The sequence below is a fragment of the Ambystoma mexicanum genome, chromosome 7p, assembly GCF_040938575.1.
Source record: "Ambystoma mexicanum isolate Mex_15411 chromosome 7p, UKY_AmexF1_1, whole genome shotgun sequence".
Taxonomy (NCBI): Eukaryota; Metazoa; Chordata; class Amphibia; order Caudata; family Ambystomatidae; genus Ambystoma; species Ambystoma mexicanum.
The window spans coordinates 249,826,903-249,842,724 of NC_090939.1; the positions used below are offsets into that span (position 1 = coordinate 249,826,903).

Genomic DNA, 15,822 nt, shown 5'->3' on the forward strand with positions numbered 1-15,822 from the left:
TGGTTTCCTTTTTTCCTTTGTTGAACATTGAAGTGAATTACCTTGAGCCCTGGGGAAGGGGAGTTCACCAGGTTGCCTAGAGAGACTGTACATATCATTGTTGATGTTACTATGAATTGCCATATATTTCGTTATGTATTTGATGTTAAAGTGTGAGGGCCAGACATCCTGTGTTACATTGTTTTGCTTTAGTTTTGATAGGCAGTGAAATCCTCGTTAGAGTAGGGATAGTGAGACATTTGATACATTTATAATTTAATACAATGGGATATGTTGCAAAAATCATCTAGGTTGTTTGTCTCACATTTTTGACCCATCACACCAAGTTTATGTCTTTCTCTGATGTCTGAGATGTGCTATATAAAAGGATCACTGAAGAAAAAGACTTTTGTTTTCTGTATTTATCACAAAGGCATGATTATTAATCATAATATTTCAGCATTTCATATGCAAGAATGTGCAGTCGGATCTGAGGAGATATTCCCCAGTGCTTTCCAGACAAATTTCGTTTCGTTATGACATGTGTATGGTGGTTTCTGATTTGAACCTGAAATAGCAGTGTATGGATCCATATCATTGCCATACTTTTAAGGTGGTGCTACTTCCTCCCTTAAATTTCCTGTATCACTAAACTCTCAGGGGAGGCATGAGTGGACAAAGAGCTGGATCTGAGGGGTAGGGGCAGTGCTTCCTATCCAGTGTTCAGTCAACTGCAGGTGCAGAGGTGGGCCTTTCCCACACCTTTAGCACAGGAGCATCTACTGCCGCATTAAACAGTAGCAAGTTCTTTTGGGTCCTTCATCCAAAATGTCTGTCAATTCAAATTGAACTTTTGGTCTGGATGGAGCAGGTAAACCTAGGATATCAGCAACCTTTGCAATTAACGCTGGAAGGATGCCTGAAGCTTACCTGGAGTTGGGGCTGGAAGGATATCCAGCTCAGGGGAAGTGTCTGCAATACTGGCCTGCTGAAGATTAGCGGCTAGTTCATTGACGTCTCCACCTTACCCATAACATTCCTCCAGGAAGTCCTGCTCGACTCTGGAAACTAACGGTTCCATCTCGAAGGGGACGGTTTCATAGGGAGAGGGCCACAGTCTATACGAGCCCCAGTGTATGACACTGATCAGTGCTGACGTTATGACACGAAAGGTGGATACTTTTGGCATCATGAGACCGTCACCCTTTGGGTTCAGGCCCTAGCCCAAGTGTTCCCCCTGCTGATCCCTGGAAGACGCATTTGGTCCTAGTCGGTGACAGAGGTAGCCGTCAATGCCTTCGTCCCCCTCTTCCACACAGTCTCTCCATCTCATTCTACGTCTCTCGCCTTAGCCATTTTGGCTCTCTCTCCTGACTAACTTGTCTCTTGCTCTGATTTTGTCTCTACCACTGATTCTAACTTTCCTTCCTTTTCTATCCCAATTGGTCTTTCCCTCATATTCTCGCTCTCCCTGTTTAGTCTCTCTCCCTTCTCCTGTTGTGTTGGCATCTTATTCAATCCTAGACTGTCCATCGTATTCCGTCTCTCCCACAGCTCCCTCCTTGTCTAACTCACAGGTAGGTCTTCCTCATCAGGAGTCACCGTTTGGTGATCATCTGTTTCTATGTATTCATCCCAATCTGGGTAGCATTCCACCCTTAAGTGCATCATTCCCTCCTTTTTTTGGGTCTCTGAGATTCAGGGTAAGGGTCTGCCATGGACTCCATAAACGTAGCAATTGTTTTACATAGTGCTTTGAAGTCCTTAATACTCCACCTCATTCAGGTTCAAAATGGTTGCTCCGACATAACGGGTACATTTGTGGGAGTTTTGAGCTTGATCGCATCCTCATCCCCCAATCCACCTCGGAATTTAGAGAAGTGAAGGAGGCCTTTGTGTAGCATCGCCAGAGAAATGTAAGCTCTCCCCGCCATTGTATTTGCTTTTATCTGTGAGTGCCTGTGGGGCGGATGATTATTTTTAGGACCCCCCCTTCTCTGGCTCCCCTTTATTGTGGGTAGGGTGTGACGCTCTTGTAATGGGGTTGTCTGCATTCTGTATCTGGCTCCAGCCTGACTCCTTATGTTTTCGGAGTCGACACTATGCCTGTGCGGCACTGTTAGTCAAAAGACCTATTTTCTTCTGCATCTTTCCAGTGTCGATTAGCTGTTATATGGTCTTGAATAATCGATCTAGCATCGAACAATGGTAACGCTTTCTTCCACTCCTCGAACTTGTGGCCAACCGATGGTGGAATAAGCAATAATCCGAGGATGTTGATGCATCAAAGAGCAGGGGTCCCTGCTGTATACTTGGGTGCGACAAGAAAGCCCCTGTCCATGCCCAGTTTTTTGATTTTGAAAAAACATGATGTAATACTCTGAGCCCCCCCACAAGAAGGCAGCTTATGCAAAGCATGTGACTAAGCAAATTCACAAGTCTCAGAAAAATTACACACACACAGTCTTAGTGCTACACCATAAATCAACATTAGTGGCCACAGTAATTTTCAACGAGATGCAGCATCTCCAAAAAGTTTACAGAAGAGCCCAGGAGTTTTCCAAGTTGTGGTTCTCTTTATCGCATTGGGAAGAAATTTGAAGAGAAGGCCCTGTGGGCCACAGACTTCGGGACCGATCGTTCGAGCTGCAATTTAATTTGCATAGAAATTAGTAACAAGTGGTAATGGGTCAGGCAAGTCACAGTTCTGGTCATGGTAAGATTACACCATGATAAAGAGCAAAGGAGGTTGAGAAATAAGGTCCATAGGGGAAGGAGAATATACATATGCCAGGACCAAGGGGGGAAAAGGACTTAAACAGGAGAAATAGTTACATTCGTAAGAGATGGGGGAGTTGTTGGTGAATACTAGCATAACTGTGACCAAGAGGTAGAAGGCAAACCATGCACTAAAAGCTGGAAGACATGCGACTTAACATAATGTTGCCACAAGGAATACAGCTATCCAGAGACTTGCCTCACTAGCTAATGGGCTAGTGCCATGCAAAGCAACATTCACTTCTCGATCAAGTCAAATTTCAAGCCAGGGTTGACTGTTTGATGGTGTGGACCCTTCATCAATGGCTCACTTCACAGACCTCAAATTAACCCACTTTAATTCCTGGGGTCTTGTGTGAGTGTAACTGTTATGTTATCCTTATTTCTTAAGTGCACGTTGGCCAAAGGCATCATGGCGTTGACAGCTGTAGCATGTTGTGAGGGGCTAAAAGAGATTAGTCTTCAGGAGACGGCAGAAAACAAGATGGTTGTTACGCTCACCTGGCTCCCACAGGGTCGTTGATCGGAACTGGACAGCTGCTGTCTCCACCAACGTGACGCTTAGTGCAGAGATGACAGATTGGACTGGCCCGTCTAATTTCGTCTGCTTGATCCGGAGAAGTATTTTCCTGAAGGTGGAGAAAGGGAATTAGCCACCCGTGGATTTGAATGATACCACCCCACTGTTCTTCCCACTAATCACCTCCGATATCTCCTTTCATAGTCTCACCTTATGTTTATAAAAGATGAGCTCTCCATCCTGCGTGGAATGCAGCGGTGCGTAGATAACCAGTTACTTCACTGGTCCGAAGGAGTTGGGAGAGTTCCAGACCAATATTGACTCTGAGGTCCCGGGCGAGGAACCGCAAGTATATAGTTCGTAAGAGTTCAAAATGTCTGATATTCACTCTTGTCCGATTCCTTTTGTCTTGCAGCTTGACCCAAGAGATGATTGCCTCGTAGCAGCTGGTAGCGTTCAGGTAAGAGTCTGTATTACCCAACACTGTCCGGTAAATGATATCTGTGTTTAATCTGTTGCTTTCCCTCCTTTTACAGGTGCGGCGTGAGAACTTATGACGTCTTGATGAATAATGCCTCTGGTGGTAAAATCAGGTAAGTCTATGGTGGTAAAACAGATTGTCTTTGTTTATTCTCTCGGCTCACCTTGCTGTTCTTTTGTTCCCCTTAGGTGCCGGAGTTCGGTGAAGATGAGATGGAGACTGCGCCGGACCGTGGAGATGAAAAATGCCTCCTGCGGTAAAATCAGGTAAGTCTATGGTGGTAACAGAGATTGCCTTTGTTTATTCTCTCGGCTTGGAGTTCAGCGAAGATGTGATGGAGACTGCGGCGGATCGTGGAGGTGCTGCGAAGGCTGGTGAGAATAGAGCGGCGCTACAGCGGGGATGCAACGCGTATCGAATTAACGTCTCTTTCCTTGTTTGAAAGCGCGATGGATCCGGAATCAGGTGAGGAATAGAAGTAATGTTCTTGTTCTAATCTTTCCTCCTTCTTCCCCTTTTTTCTAGGAGCTCCAGACTCGAGGCGGGCGTGGCAGAAGGTTGGATGCTGACTTGCAGGCACGGTGATCGTTACGCTGCTGGATGCAGAATAATGCGAAGCGTGTGCTGCTCTTCGGGCGTGGTTTAAATAGCCTTCAAAGTAGTCCCAGGTAAGAAGTTCCCCCAAGACCACACCTGAGTAAGAAAATAGTCCCTGAAGTAAAGTAGTTCCCTTCAGGCTTCACGTTGGCTTGGATTCTTAGCAGCATGGTCTGCATGAGGTAAGTGTAGGCATATGAGCCTGGCGCCTAAGGTCGCCAGGACTAACCCCTTCTATGAGCCTGGTGCCTACGGCGCCAGGACTGAACCCAGATAGCACCTAGCCGGGGCTGCTGGGCTTTTTCCAAGCATCTGGATGCCTGCTCCGGGACTGATGGGCCTGGTCCGGAAGCCCGGAGGTAGGCATCATGACAGCGGTCCACAGTAGTTCGCAGGGCAGCGGGGAGGGCATTCCACACCTTTGTGGCAGCCACAGAGAGAGCTCGTCCGCGGACACGAGAGAGTAACACGAGGAACAGCCACTACATAAGCTGACTGAGAATTGAGACAGCGAGATGGCACATACCGTGAGAATGTTTTGTTGAAGATATTCTGCCCCTACGCCATGGAACGCATAATGAACAAGACATAGGCACTTGAAAAGAATCCGCTGTTCAACTGGCAACCAATGAAGCTGTCTGAGCAAGGGGGTCATATGCACCCCATGGGGAGGGCGCAGGATGGCTCTGGCAGCCGCATTTTGCACAGTTGGAGGCGTTTTATGAGAAACCGTGGCTGAGCCAGATATGCGTTGCAGTAATCAACTTCACTCAGCACAAGGGCTGCCACCACAGGAGACTGGAATTTTTCTGGAATGTAGGGAAGCACTTTCTGGAGAATACGTGGTTTGAAATGACCACCTTTGGATACAGCCACAACCTGTTCATGCACTGAAAGGGAGGAGGTAATTTGTACCCCCAAATTCCGGACCGAGGGAGATGGCGAAGGAAAAGGACCCAGGGATGTAGGCCAGAAATCGCTTGTCCAGAACGACAGATGTCCTGCCTACAAGCAGGACCTCCGTTGTATTTCCATTAAGCTTAAGCCAACTGGCTGCCATCCACGCCCCAAGATCTTCCAGACACCACCTAAAATGGACGGCCGTGTCAGGGCGAGTAAGGTCCAGGTGCAGCAATATCTGTGTGTCATCTGCGTAAGAGTAATAACGGAAACCATGAGAGTATATCAGAGACAGAAGGGGCCGGATATATATGTTAAAAAGTATTGGAGAAAGAGCGGACTCCCGAGGGACACTGCAGCCCAGCATCATAGGTTTGGAACAAAAGGGGGGCAGTGAGACAGATTGAGAGTGATCAGAGAGAAACGCAGTGAACCATCTCAAAACCTGTCCAGACAGACCGGCCGAAGATAAACAGGAGATCAGGGCGGAGTGGTCAACCGTGTCAAACGCGGCGGACAGATCGAGCAGAAACGCTGCTCCAACTCCTCTCTGATCCATAGGACGAGCCAGGTCGTCCATCACAGAATTTAGTACCAATTCCGTCCCTCTCCTTGGAGTGAGATAGGGCGGAAATTTGCAAGTGTAGCAGGATCAAGAGAGGGTTTCTTGAGAAGAGGGACCACCAGCACATGCTTGAGAGTTGCAGGAATAACACCTTCAAGAAAAGAGGTGTTGACAGCCGTGAGGAGTAGAGTGATCAAATCAGAGATTTCTTTAAGGATCAGCGGGGAGGCCGATTTGAGGTGCCCAATTGCTGCTCGCACATCAGGCTCCGAGAATACTGGGCAGTCTGACCAGATATCACTAGGGGTGGAGGGATCCATAGGAGTAAAAGCGAAAACTGATAAGCCGGCTCACGCCTCAATGTTCTTCTGGATGTCCTCAATCTTTGTGTGAAAGAAGAAAGAGTGCGAATCACACAGATCCTGAGATGGTGGCACCTGAAGGCCAGTTTTAGCTGGAGCAGAAAGGGACTGCACCAGATCAAACAGGGCCCTGGGCTGGTTTATAGCTGTTTCCTCCTTGTGGGAGAAACATGTTTTTTTTGCTTCAGTAACAGCTTTGTGATAGGCTGATAGGGTGAGACGGAAAAAAACAACTATCTTCAGGAGCATAATCAGTGCGCCATTTCCTCTCTGCTTGTCTACAAGTAGGTTTAGCTGCTTTGAGCTCTTCTGAATCCCAAGGTTCGAAGGGAGTTTTTTTTGCCTTCCAATTTTTAAAGGAGCAAGCACATCAGCTGCTGCGCTGAATGAAGCTTCCATTGATGCCAGAAAGCAGGAAGAGTCCGACTTTCAATGAGATGTCAATGAGGCTACTAGTTACTGGTTTGTAACTAGTAGCCTCATTGTAATCAGGTAATCGGGGTGAAAAAGGTGCACTCACCACTGGCTACTTATAGTTGACTCTTCGTGAGTAGGAAGTGGTGGAGAGTGACTTTCTTATCACTGACTAGTAGTTTGCAACTTTAATTTTTGCCCCCCGCAGTAATGACAACAAGAGTTCAGTATGGGTAGTTTTGAGGGTGGTGAGTTTGGTGCAAATCACACACTTCAAACAGCTATTTGTTAGATCAATATCAGGCCCACAAACATGCAATTCTACATTGACCTTCTTAATAAACCATGAGTAAATGTACCTGCATTCAGCCACGGTAACTGACCCCCATGCTTTACTGGTTCTGGTGGCTGTTGGAAATACTTGTTAATTTTTTCATATTTTGGCAACTTTGGTTCAAGCTTGAGTGTGCCCTCATTTTCCTTCTTGGACACATCTTCCCGTTTTTGCTTTTCTTCATCCTGGAGCCTTTTTTGCGTCACAGTCTCCTCTTGCTGTACTCTATCCTGCCACTGTTGATCATGTTCTTGAGGTCGTCTATTGAAAAATACATTGTTAGGAAGTCTGCTAATTATTCCTTGAGCATACACAAGTTGATTACGTTTTCATGTGCAACTCGATGGTGTTTAAGATGTTTAATTCTGGTTTTTCACAAAACATGAGATTAAGCAATTCAACCACAAACTTGCATACACATTCAAATTTTAAAAAATCCATAAAACACAACATACGAAAAGAAACAAAGTACTTGCATAACAGCTATATATATATATATATATATATATATATGATACATTACTCACCGTAATCGTATTTCTGATGCTTGTATCTGCTTAGATTCACATGCTGTGCATAGGCCATCTAGTGGAAGCTGCGGAGTATTACAGTTTGTTTTTCGAAACTCGAAAATGGGCGTCGACACAGGCGTGCCAGTAATACTATCCCTAGTGTGACGTCCACTGTACCCAAGATCCCTCACGCATCTAGGATCCTCAGATTGTATTTTTTCTGACATGAGGAAGCATGAGGAGTAGCGTGAGTACAGATAATCCAAGCAGATAGACAGAAAGGTAAGACTACAAGCAATCATGCGCCTTCTCTCGGAGGGGAGGAAGGGTGGGTCGCATGTGAATCTAAGCAGATACAAGCATCAGAAATACGATTACGGTGAGTAATGTATCCCTTCTGAGGCTTGTGGAATCTGCTTAGATCACATGCTGTGCATAGATTAGCGAGCAGTACCAGAAGAAGGAGGTGGGATGTGAGAAGGGTCATGAGCAAACAGGTGTTTTAGAACCGCTTGTCCCACTTGTGTATCTGTCTTGGAATGAGTGTCAATGCAGTAATGCTGAGTAAAAGTGTGAATAGAGCTCCAAGTAGCTGCTTTGCAAATGGTGTCGAGGGGAACATTTGCAATGAAAGCCAGAGTGGCCCCAATGCCTCTAGTAGAATGGGCCCTTGGCGTAAAAGGCAGAGTTTTTTCAGAAAGAGAGTAACACAGCTGTATACAGTTGATAATCCACTTCGAGATCGCGCCTTTAGAGACGCGATCCCCCTCTCTGCCTGTAGCTACGGAGACAAACAGTTGATCTGTTTTCCTTAGCGGTCTGGTTTTATTTACATAGTAGAGGACCGCCCTACGCACATCAAGGGTGTGTAGTTTCACCTCAGCTGAGCTTTGCGGGTTCTGGAAGAAAGCCGGAAGCTCGATGGACTGGTTTACATGGAACTTAGATATAAATTTAGGTGAGAACCTAGGGTGTGTGCGTAAAACCAGTTTGTCTTTGTGGATAGTAAAGAAAGGATCCTGCATTGACAGAGCCTGAATTTCACTGACTCTTCTTATAGAGGTAATGGCTACTAAGAAGGCCGTTTTATAAGTCAGGTGTTTGAGACTACTTTTATGCATGGGTTTGAAAGGGGGGCCCATGAGCTTAGCTAGCACCACATTGAGGTCCCATCCTGGCGGTGGGTTCGAAATAGGAGGGTGAAGTCTCTTTACTCCTTCCATGAAGGATTTAACTACTGGTACTTTCCACCACAATACTTTGTTATGGGATGTGGTGTAAGCCGAGAGGGCTGCCAGGTGTACCTTCAGAGAGTTAAAAGCCAAACCTGCGTCCAGCAGGTGGAGCATGTATGTTACAACGTTGGAAGGAGTGCAATCAACTGGGTTGATTTGTTTATTCTGGCACCAAATAACAAATCTCTTCCACTTGTCAAAGTAACAGTGCCTTGTGTTTGGTTTCCTGGATTCTTTTAGGATGTCCATACACCTCTGTGGTAAATTGAGATGCCCAAACTCTATGACCTCAGGAGCCATGCTGCCAGGTTCATTGAGTTGGGTTCCTGGTGCACTGTTTGACCTTGCTGCTGGGACAGTAGGTTGTACCAGGCTGGGAGTTTGATTGGTTCGCACACCGCCATCCTGCGTAGGTGTGGAAACCACGGTTGTCTCGCCCACATGGGAGCAACTAGGATGAGCGTCATCGCTTCCTTGTTCATCATACACCACCTTCCTGATGAGAGGAGTTGGTGGAAAAGCGTACGCAAACATCCCTGACCAGTTCATCCACAGGGCGTTCCCTTGGGAGTCTGGCTGGGGGAACCTGGATGCAAATCTTGGGCATTGTTTGTTCTCGCTTGTGGCGAATAGGTCTATAGTGGGGAAACCCCACTGAGAGAAGAGATCTTCTACGATATCTCTGTGAAGGACCCATTTGTGTTCTTCTGGGAGGGAGTCTTGAGCTCCCCTGGAACATGTTGTGATGACAGGAAGATGTTCCGTCTGAGTGCCCATATCCAGATTTTCTGGGCAAGCTTGGACAGATTTGGCGAATGAGTCCCTCCTAGTTTGTTCAGATAGAACATGGCTGTCGTGCTGTCCGTCTGGATCTGCACCGACAAGTTTAGCAGATGGGGCTCTAACGCCCGAAGCGCTCGGAATACTGCCAGAAGCTCTAGCAGGTTGATGTGGTTCTTGGCTACTGAGTGAGACCAGAGACCCTGAGCTGTGTGGTGGAGATGGTGAGCTCCCCACCCAGTCAAGCATGCATCTGTAGTCACCACTGCCTGTACTTCGGGATCGTAAAAGGGTTTTCCCCTTGCAAGATTCTCTCTTGTCCACCAGTGTAAGCTCTGTACGAGTGTTGGCGAAACGACCACTAGATCGTCCCACTGACCACTTGCCTGAGACCACTGTTTCGCCAACCATTCCTGCATGGGACGCATGCGCAGACACGCGTGGGGGACCAGGTAAATGCATGACGCCATAATGCCCAGTAACCGCATTGCTTTGCGTACCGTTATTTGTTGACCTGACTGATAATGTGGGATTTGCAGTAGTATATTCCGAATTCTCTCTTCCGAAGGGAAGGTCAACCCTTTCTGAGTATCTAGGATTGCTCCTAGGAACAGTTTTGAGGTGCTTGGCACCAGACTTGACTTCTTCTCGTTGATAGAGAAGCCTAATTCGTGGAGGAGGTCGATAGTCCTTTGAATGTTTGACCTGCAAATTCCTGGGGTTTCCCCCCTTATGAGCCAGTCGTCCAGATAAGGGTACACTGGGATTGCCTCCCTGCGTAGGTGTGCAGCTGCCACCGCCAGTACCTTGGTGAATACCCTTGGTGCTGAAGCTATCCCGAAGGGCAGTACCTTGAATTGGTAGTGGCGACTGTCCACCTTGAAGCGCAAGTATTTTCTGTGCGCTGGGAGCATGGAAATATGAAAATAAGCATCTTTCATATCCAAGGTTGCCATGTAATCCCCCTTTTTTAGGAGGGGGATTACCCCTTGTAGCGTGGTCATACGGAATTTTTGGGGCTTGACATACTTGTCGGCAGGCCGTAAGTCCAATACTGGGCGCATTGTCAAATCTTTCTTTTGCACAAGGAAGTAAGTTGAATAGATACCCTTGTTTACCTGGTGTCCTGGGACGAGTTCTATCGCGTCCTTTTCTAGCAGAATGGCGATCTCCTCGAGAAGGATCTTCTGATGTTCTAAGGAGTGTATTCTTTGTCGTGGAGGGTGGTTCCGGGGACGCTGCAGTAATTCCATACAATATCCTGTGGACACTGTTGACAGCACCCATCTGTCTGAGGTGATCCCTTCCCAAGCCTGGGTGAAGTTGGAAATGCGTCCCCCCTACTGGGGTTGCGTGAGAAGGGACCCTGAACTGAGCGTCACTGCTTTGGTGGAGGCGTGCCACCTCCCTTGTTGGCGCTGCCTCTGCCTCTTCCACGACCTCTCTTGTTACCCCTGCCGTAACTTTGGGTAGACTGCTGGTTGTTGTTCCATTGTGTACCCTGTCCTTGGGCATAGTTGCCTCTTTGTGAATTTTGGCCGCGTGGGCGACGAAAATTACTGTTCCCCCTCTGGTTAGGGGGTTTGTTGGTAAGCTGGCCAAGGGATTTGAGAGTCTCGTATTCGTCCTTGGCATTTTTAAGTGCGTCTTCGACCGCTTTCCCAAACAATAGATCGGGTTCCACCGGCTTGTCTATTAATGAAGCCTGGGTTTCTGTTTTGAACCCCGACTGCCGTAACCACGCATGTCTCTTGATAACAGTACCTTCTGCTATCAATCTTCCTGCGTTGTCCGCGGCGTCGAAAGTTGCTTTTAATATGCAACCAGACACGGCTCCCCCTTCTGCCGAGATCCGAGCCAAGTGGCCCTTTAACGGTTCAGGAGCAGAGGCTATGAGCGCCGCGACCTCTTCCCATTGATGGCAGTTGTAACTTGCCAACAGGGTGGTGGAGTTTGCAATCCTTGCTTGGTAGGCGGACGTTGAGGCTACCTTCCTGCCAAACCCGTACAGTTTTTTGCTCTCCTTGTCGGGAGGAGCTTCTGACGACGATAAGGGTGTCCCAGCCCTCTTCCGAGTGTTGGTAACCACTAGGGAGTCTGGTTTAAGATGTCCTCTTATATAAAGAGGGTCAGACTGGGCTGCCCGAAAAAGTTTTTCAACTCTGGGGTTGACGGCTCTGGTGAGGTTAGGATTCACCAGGGATGGGTCTATTCTACGTTGGATGGATTTAAGGATAGGGATGGTCTGAGCGACCGGCCTCCTCTCTCCCACCAACTCTTCTGCGAAGTCTCTTTCCTCCTGTACACCGTGGGTGTCGATGTGAAAATGTTCTGCTGCGCGAGCGAGAACTTCATTAAGGAGGGGCTGGTTATCAACTGGCGAGTCGGTAACTGGGGCTTCGCTCTCTACCGGGGAATCTACTCTGTAAATTTCCTGCTCATCTTCTACCTCCTCCAGGTCCTCATCATCCGCATAGTATTCAGTCCCGGTTTGTTCCTCCATAATTTCAAACTCCTGGTCCCTTTCAGGGAAAGGCTGTCCTTGGTATCTGGGGTGTGGAGTAGAGTATGGAGTAGAATAATGCTGCACCTCTAAGGGTTCAGGACTTTCGAACTGGGCCTTTTTACTTAGGGGGATAGGATCAGAGGAGCCTGAGGGTGTGGCCCCTTGAGGGTCATACGAAAGGAAATGTTCTGGGTTTTTGTCATAAAAATCAGCTAAGGAAGACATCCTTGACATGACCCTGTCTATGTCTTCACTGGACCATTCTTTGGAACAGGGTATGACTTTAGTAGGCAACTTAGAGGACTTAACAAGGGTACCCTTGCTGGATGTTGATGTCCCAGTAGATTTGTGTTTGTCTGTCTGCTTAGGAGTGGAAGGATGTGCTTTCCGCTGTTTCCACCCCTCCCCGTGCGTGGAAAAATGTTTTCCCTGCCCCTTGGAGGCCCCAGAGACTTTCGACGCCTGGCGTCGAGGGTCGGGAGAGGTATCTGTGTTTCGAGCGTGGGGCCTCGCTGGTGTTAACTGCGGCCTCGGTCTCCTGGAGCGCGGCCTGGGGGTGGAAGTTGTCTTCGTCTTCCGACGATCGAACTTCCGTTAATCTAGGGAGCGAGGCACTCTTGGCAAGAGTGGATGATTGCCTTGCGTCATGAGGCGATCTCGATCGAGAGCGCCCAGAGGACACCGAGTCGGACCGTTCTATCTGTGCCTCTTTCCGAGAAGTCGACGTCGTCGAGGTTCGGTTGGACTTAGTGTGCTTTGTGTGTGTAGGGTGTGTAGCGCTTGCGTCGCTGGGGGTCTTCCCCATAGCCGCCCTGCCGGACAACCTTCCGAGGTCGGGGATCTGCGCTCGGCAGTCTTTCGACGCCGTAATGCCCTCGCCGTCCGAAAGTACGGCATCGCTGAAGGTGCCCTCCGCTGCCATGGCCGCCTGCCTGGCGTGGTGGGCCCAACGCTTTGTCGAACGGTCCTTAAGTGTCTTAGGCTTAAACCTACTACACGCTCTGCAGTTCGCTTCGGGGTGGTCCCTCGGCAAGCAGAGATTGCACGTGGCGTGCCTGTCGACCCAAGGGTATTTGCGGTTGCACTTGGGGCAGAATTGGAAAGGGGTACCCTCCATACTCACCTTGAGGCAGCGGGCTGGTAAGTGTAGGAAATATATAAGGTGTACCTATATACCAAGAGTGAAGAGTATGTACCACCCCCCACTCTCCCTCCGAGGCCCAGATCCGTCGTGCAGCAGCCGACGGTCAATGTCTTCTCCAGCCGTCGTCGAGGGTCGATGTTGGGGTGGGGAAGGATGTCAATAAATAATTTTTAACTTTAATAATTAGCAAAAGTATGGCTAGGGCCAGGGGACTCCGCAAGATGCTTCCGACCAGTATGGCGGAAAAAAACAATCTGAGGATCCTAGACGCGTGAGGGATCTTGGGTACAGTGGACGTCACACTAGGGATAGTATTACTGGCACGCCTGTGTCGACGCCCATTTTCGAAAAACAAACTGTAATACTCCGCAGCTTCCACTAGATGTCGGCCTATGCACAGCATGTGAATCTAAGCAGATTCCACAAGCCTCAGAGAGATATATATATATATATATATATATATATATATATATTTCCATACTCAGCTGATGCAATTTCTCAGTGTTCGGTTACCCTCTGCTGTCCAAATGGCAAAGTGCACCTCTGAGTGCCCTTCCACTTCAACAATAGTTATCATTTTAACAAACTGAATGAGCACGGTTCTATGCAGTCACCTTCACCTTCCACCATCGCAAACATTTGGAATAATTTCAAGCTACTTCTTTCCACCCCCACTTCTCTTCACGCAGGGCCCAGCGACTCCAGTGTCAATGAACAGTTCATTACCGGCTCAACGTTTCAGTCTCCAAAGAGCGAAACGCTATAGGACGAATTCCCCCCCCAACGAGCTAAAACTGAAAGTAGGTGCTGTAATTATACTACTGAGAAATCTTATGCCATCATGGGTAATCTGCAATGAAACAAGGTTTACAATTGGGCACCTACAAAGGCACATCAGAGGCCAGTGTAATTGATGTATACTGTTCTTATACCTCGCATACCTCTCATTCCATCTGATACAAATATGCCTTTCAAATTCAAAGGAAGACAGTTACCTATATGTTTGGCCTTTTCAATGACCATTAATAAGTCATAGGGACCTACACCCACTTCCTGGAATGGATTGGTGGTAATTCCGATATTTAAGAAGTGCGACAGAAGTGACCCTATGAATTACTGACAGATATTGACCTTTAATATATGCTAGAACAGTGTATGTTATGCCGGGAACGGGTAACGTGTTTATAGTGGTCTTGGGTATTAACAATGATCATATTTCCTATTTTAGGGCTAATGCTGCACATACTCTCACATCTGGTTGGGAAATGTATCTGTCTGATCCCGAGGTGGCATAGACAATCTCTTTTTTAAAATTATTTTTGTATATGGTTTATTGCATTGTTAAACATTTTTTTTTTTTTACATACAATCCATATCAAAATACATTCATTGCATCCCTCCAGGAGATTACAGTCATAGTTTCCCTAACTCCACATAATAAAATCATATTCATATCAATTAAAATATTGAGGACATTGCATCCCTGTCTTCCCTAGTTTCCCTTCTCTTTTAATTTTTTAAGAACAAATTCTACAAAAGACATTACAGCAAGAACCAAACTGGTCTTTCCACCTAGTATGACCACGTTCCACCATTCTTTGGCTGATAGTGATTCGGCTTGCTTAGTAAAGTTTCCCAGGAACCGCATTCGGACCTTGACTAATGAGGTGCAACTAGTTACCAGATGGACAATAGACTGTCTCATGGGGTGCCCAAAAGTATTTACAGCACTCCTCAGCTGCCAAGATAGGTCTCCTTTGACAGCAGTATGCTTAGGCGATGCCGCATAAACAAGTCCCTATAGTGAGCTGAGGGGAACTTTTGCAAGTATCCAGATATTTGATTTAACCCCCTCAGTTCCTCAGCGAAAGCCAAAAAGCCGGTATGAGCCTCTGGGCTGCACAGCGTTAATCCAGTCTAACTCCTGCATTCTTTTTTTTTTTAGCTTTCAATGGGTTAAGTATGTCAAGCGTTATGTCACACTTCTTCATAGTTTGCACACTGCTCTTTCAATCTTTTGAGCCATTTTATCTGACTGGGCAGTATCCATTTGTCTTAGGATTTCGAAAGAAGGGGAGGAGTCTAAGGTCAGACATTTCCTATATAGGGAAATTATTTTATATGCCACCAATGACTCCGTCAATTGCAGCCCCAACTCAAAACAGATGCATCCCATTGGAAGAGAGCTTGGCAGTCTCAAAACCTTCCTCCAAAACAGTCCTTCTAGCACGCCCCACTCTTTCCAGGCTATGTTAAGGATTGCTTCTGCCCCATAGGTGATTATCTGGACAACTTTTTGCTTGTAGAACACCAGCACGGGCAACAGCGAAAAGGCCCCAAATTTCTTATGCATTACTGCAGCCTGAATCTCAAGTTTCCCGGCTTTACCCCGCAGCATTGTTAGGTGAGGTCTCTCATCTAAGTTCTTGTTAATTACAGTCCCCAGATAGGTTCTCTCTACCTTCTCTAGGGTTTCCTGCCCCTGTCTCCAAGACCTCCCTTTTGTTTTCTGCTTGCGGAGGACATTATGAGGACTTTCGATTTTTTAACATTGACCCGCATGTTATTCAGCTTTAAGGAGGTGATAAAGCCATCTAGTCTGCGTTGGAGTCAGATAGGCGTCTGGTCAATTAAGAATAAATCATCTCCATACAGGACCCAAAGCAGCTCTAGCTCTCCGAATTTAGAGTCTGGGAGGCCGGGAGCCTGTATCCG

The 15,822-nt window shown here is 47.3% G+C and overlaps 1 protein-coding gene across 4 annotated transcripts in view; it reads right to left on the minus strand.

The window, feature by feature from the left end:
• Positions 1–15,822, minus strand: part of ITSN1 (intersectin 1) — a 3,188,156-nt gene that overhangs the window by 1,465,476 nt on the left and 1,706,858 nt on the right. For all 4 annotated transcript variants that reach the window (XM_069636218.1, XM_069636217.1, XM_069636220.1 and 1 more), the window contains exon 21: positions 6,956–7,191. In XM_069636218.1, the coding sequence (XP_069492319.1) occupies positions 6,956–7,191 (236 nt within the window). The remainder of the gene's footprint in view (positions 1–6,955; positions 7,192–15,822) is intronic.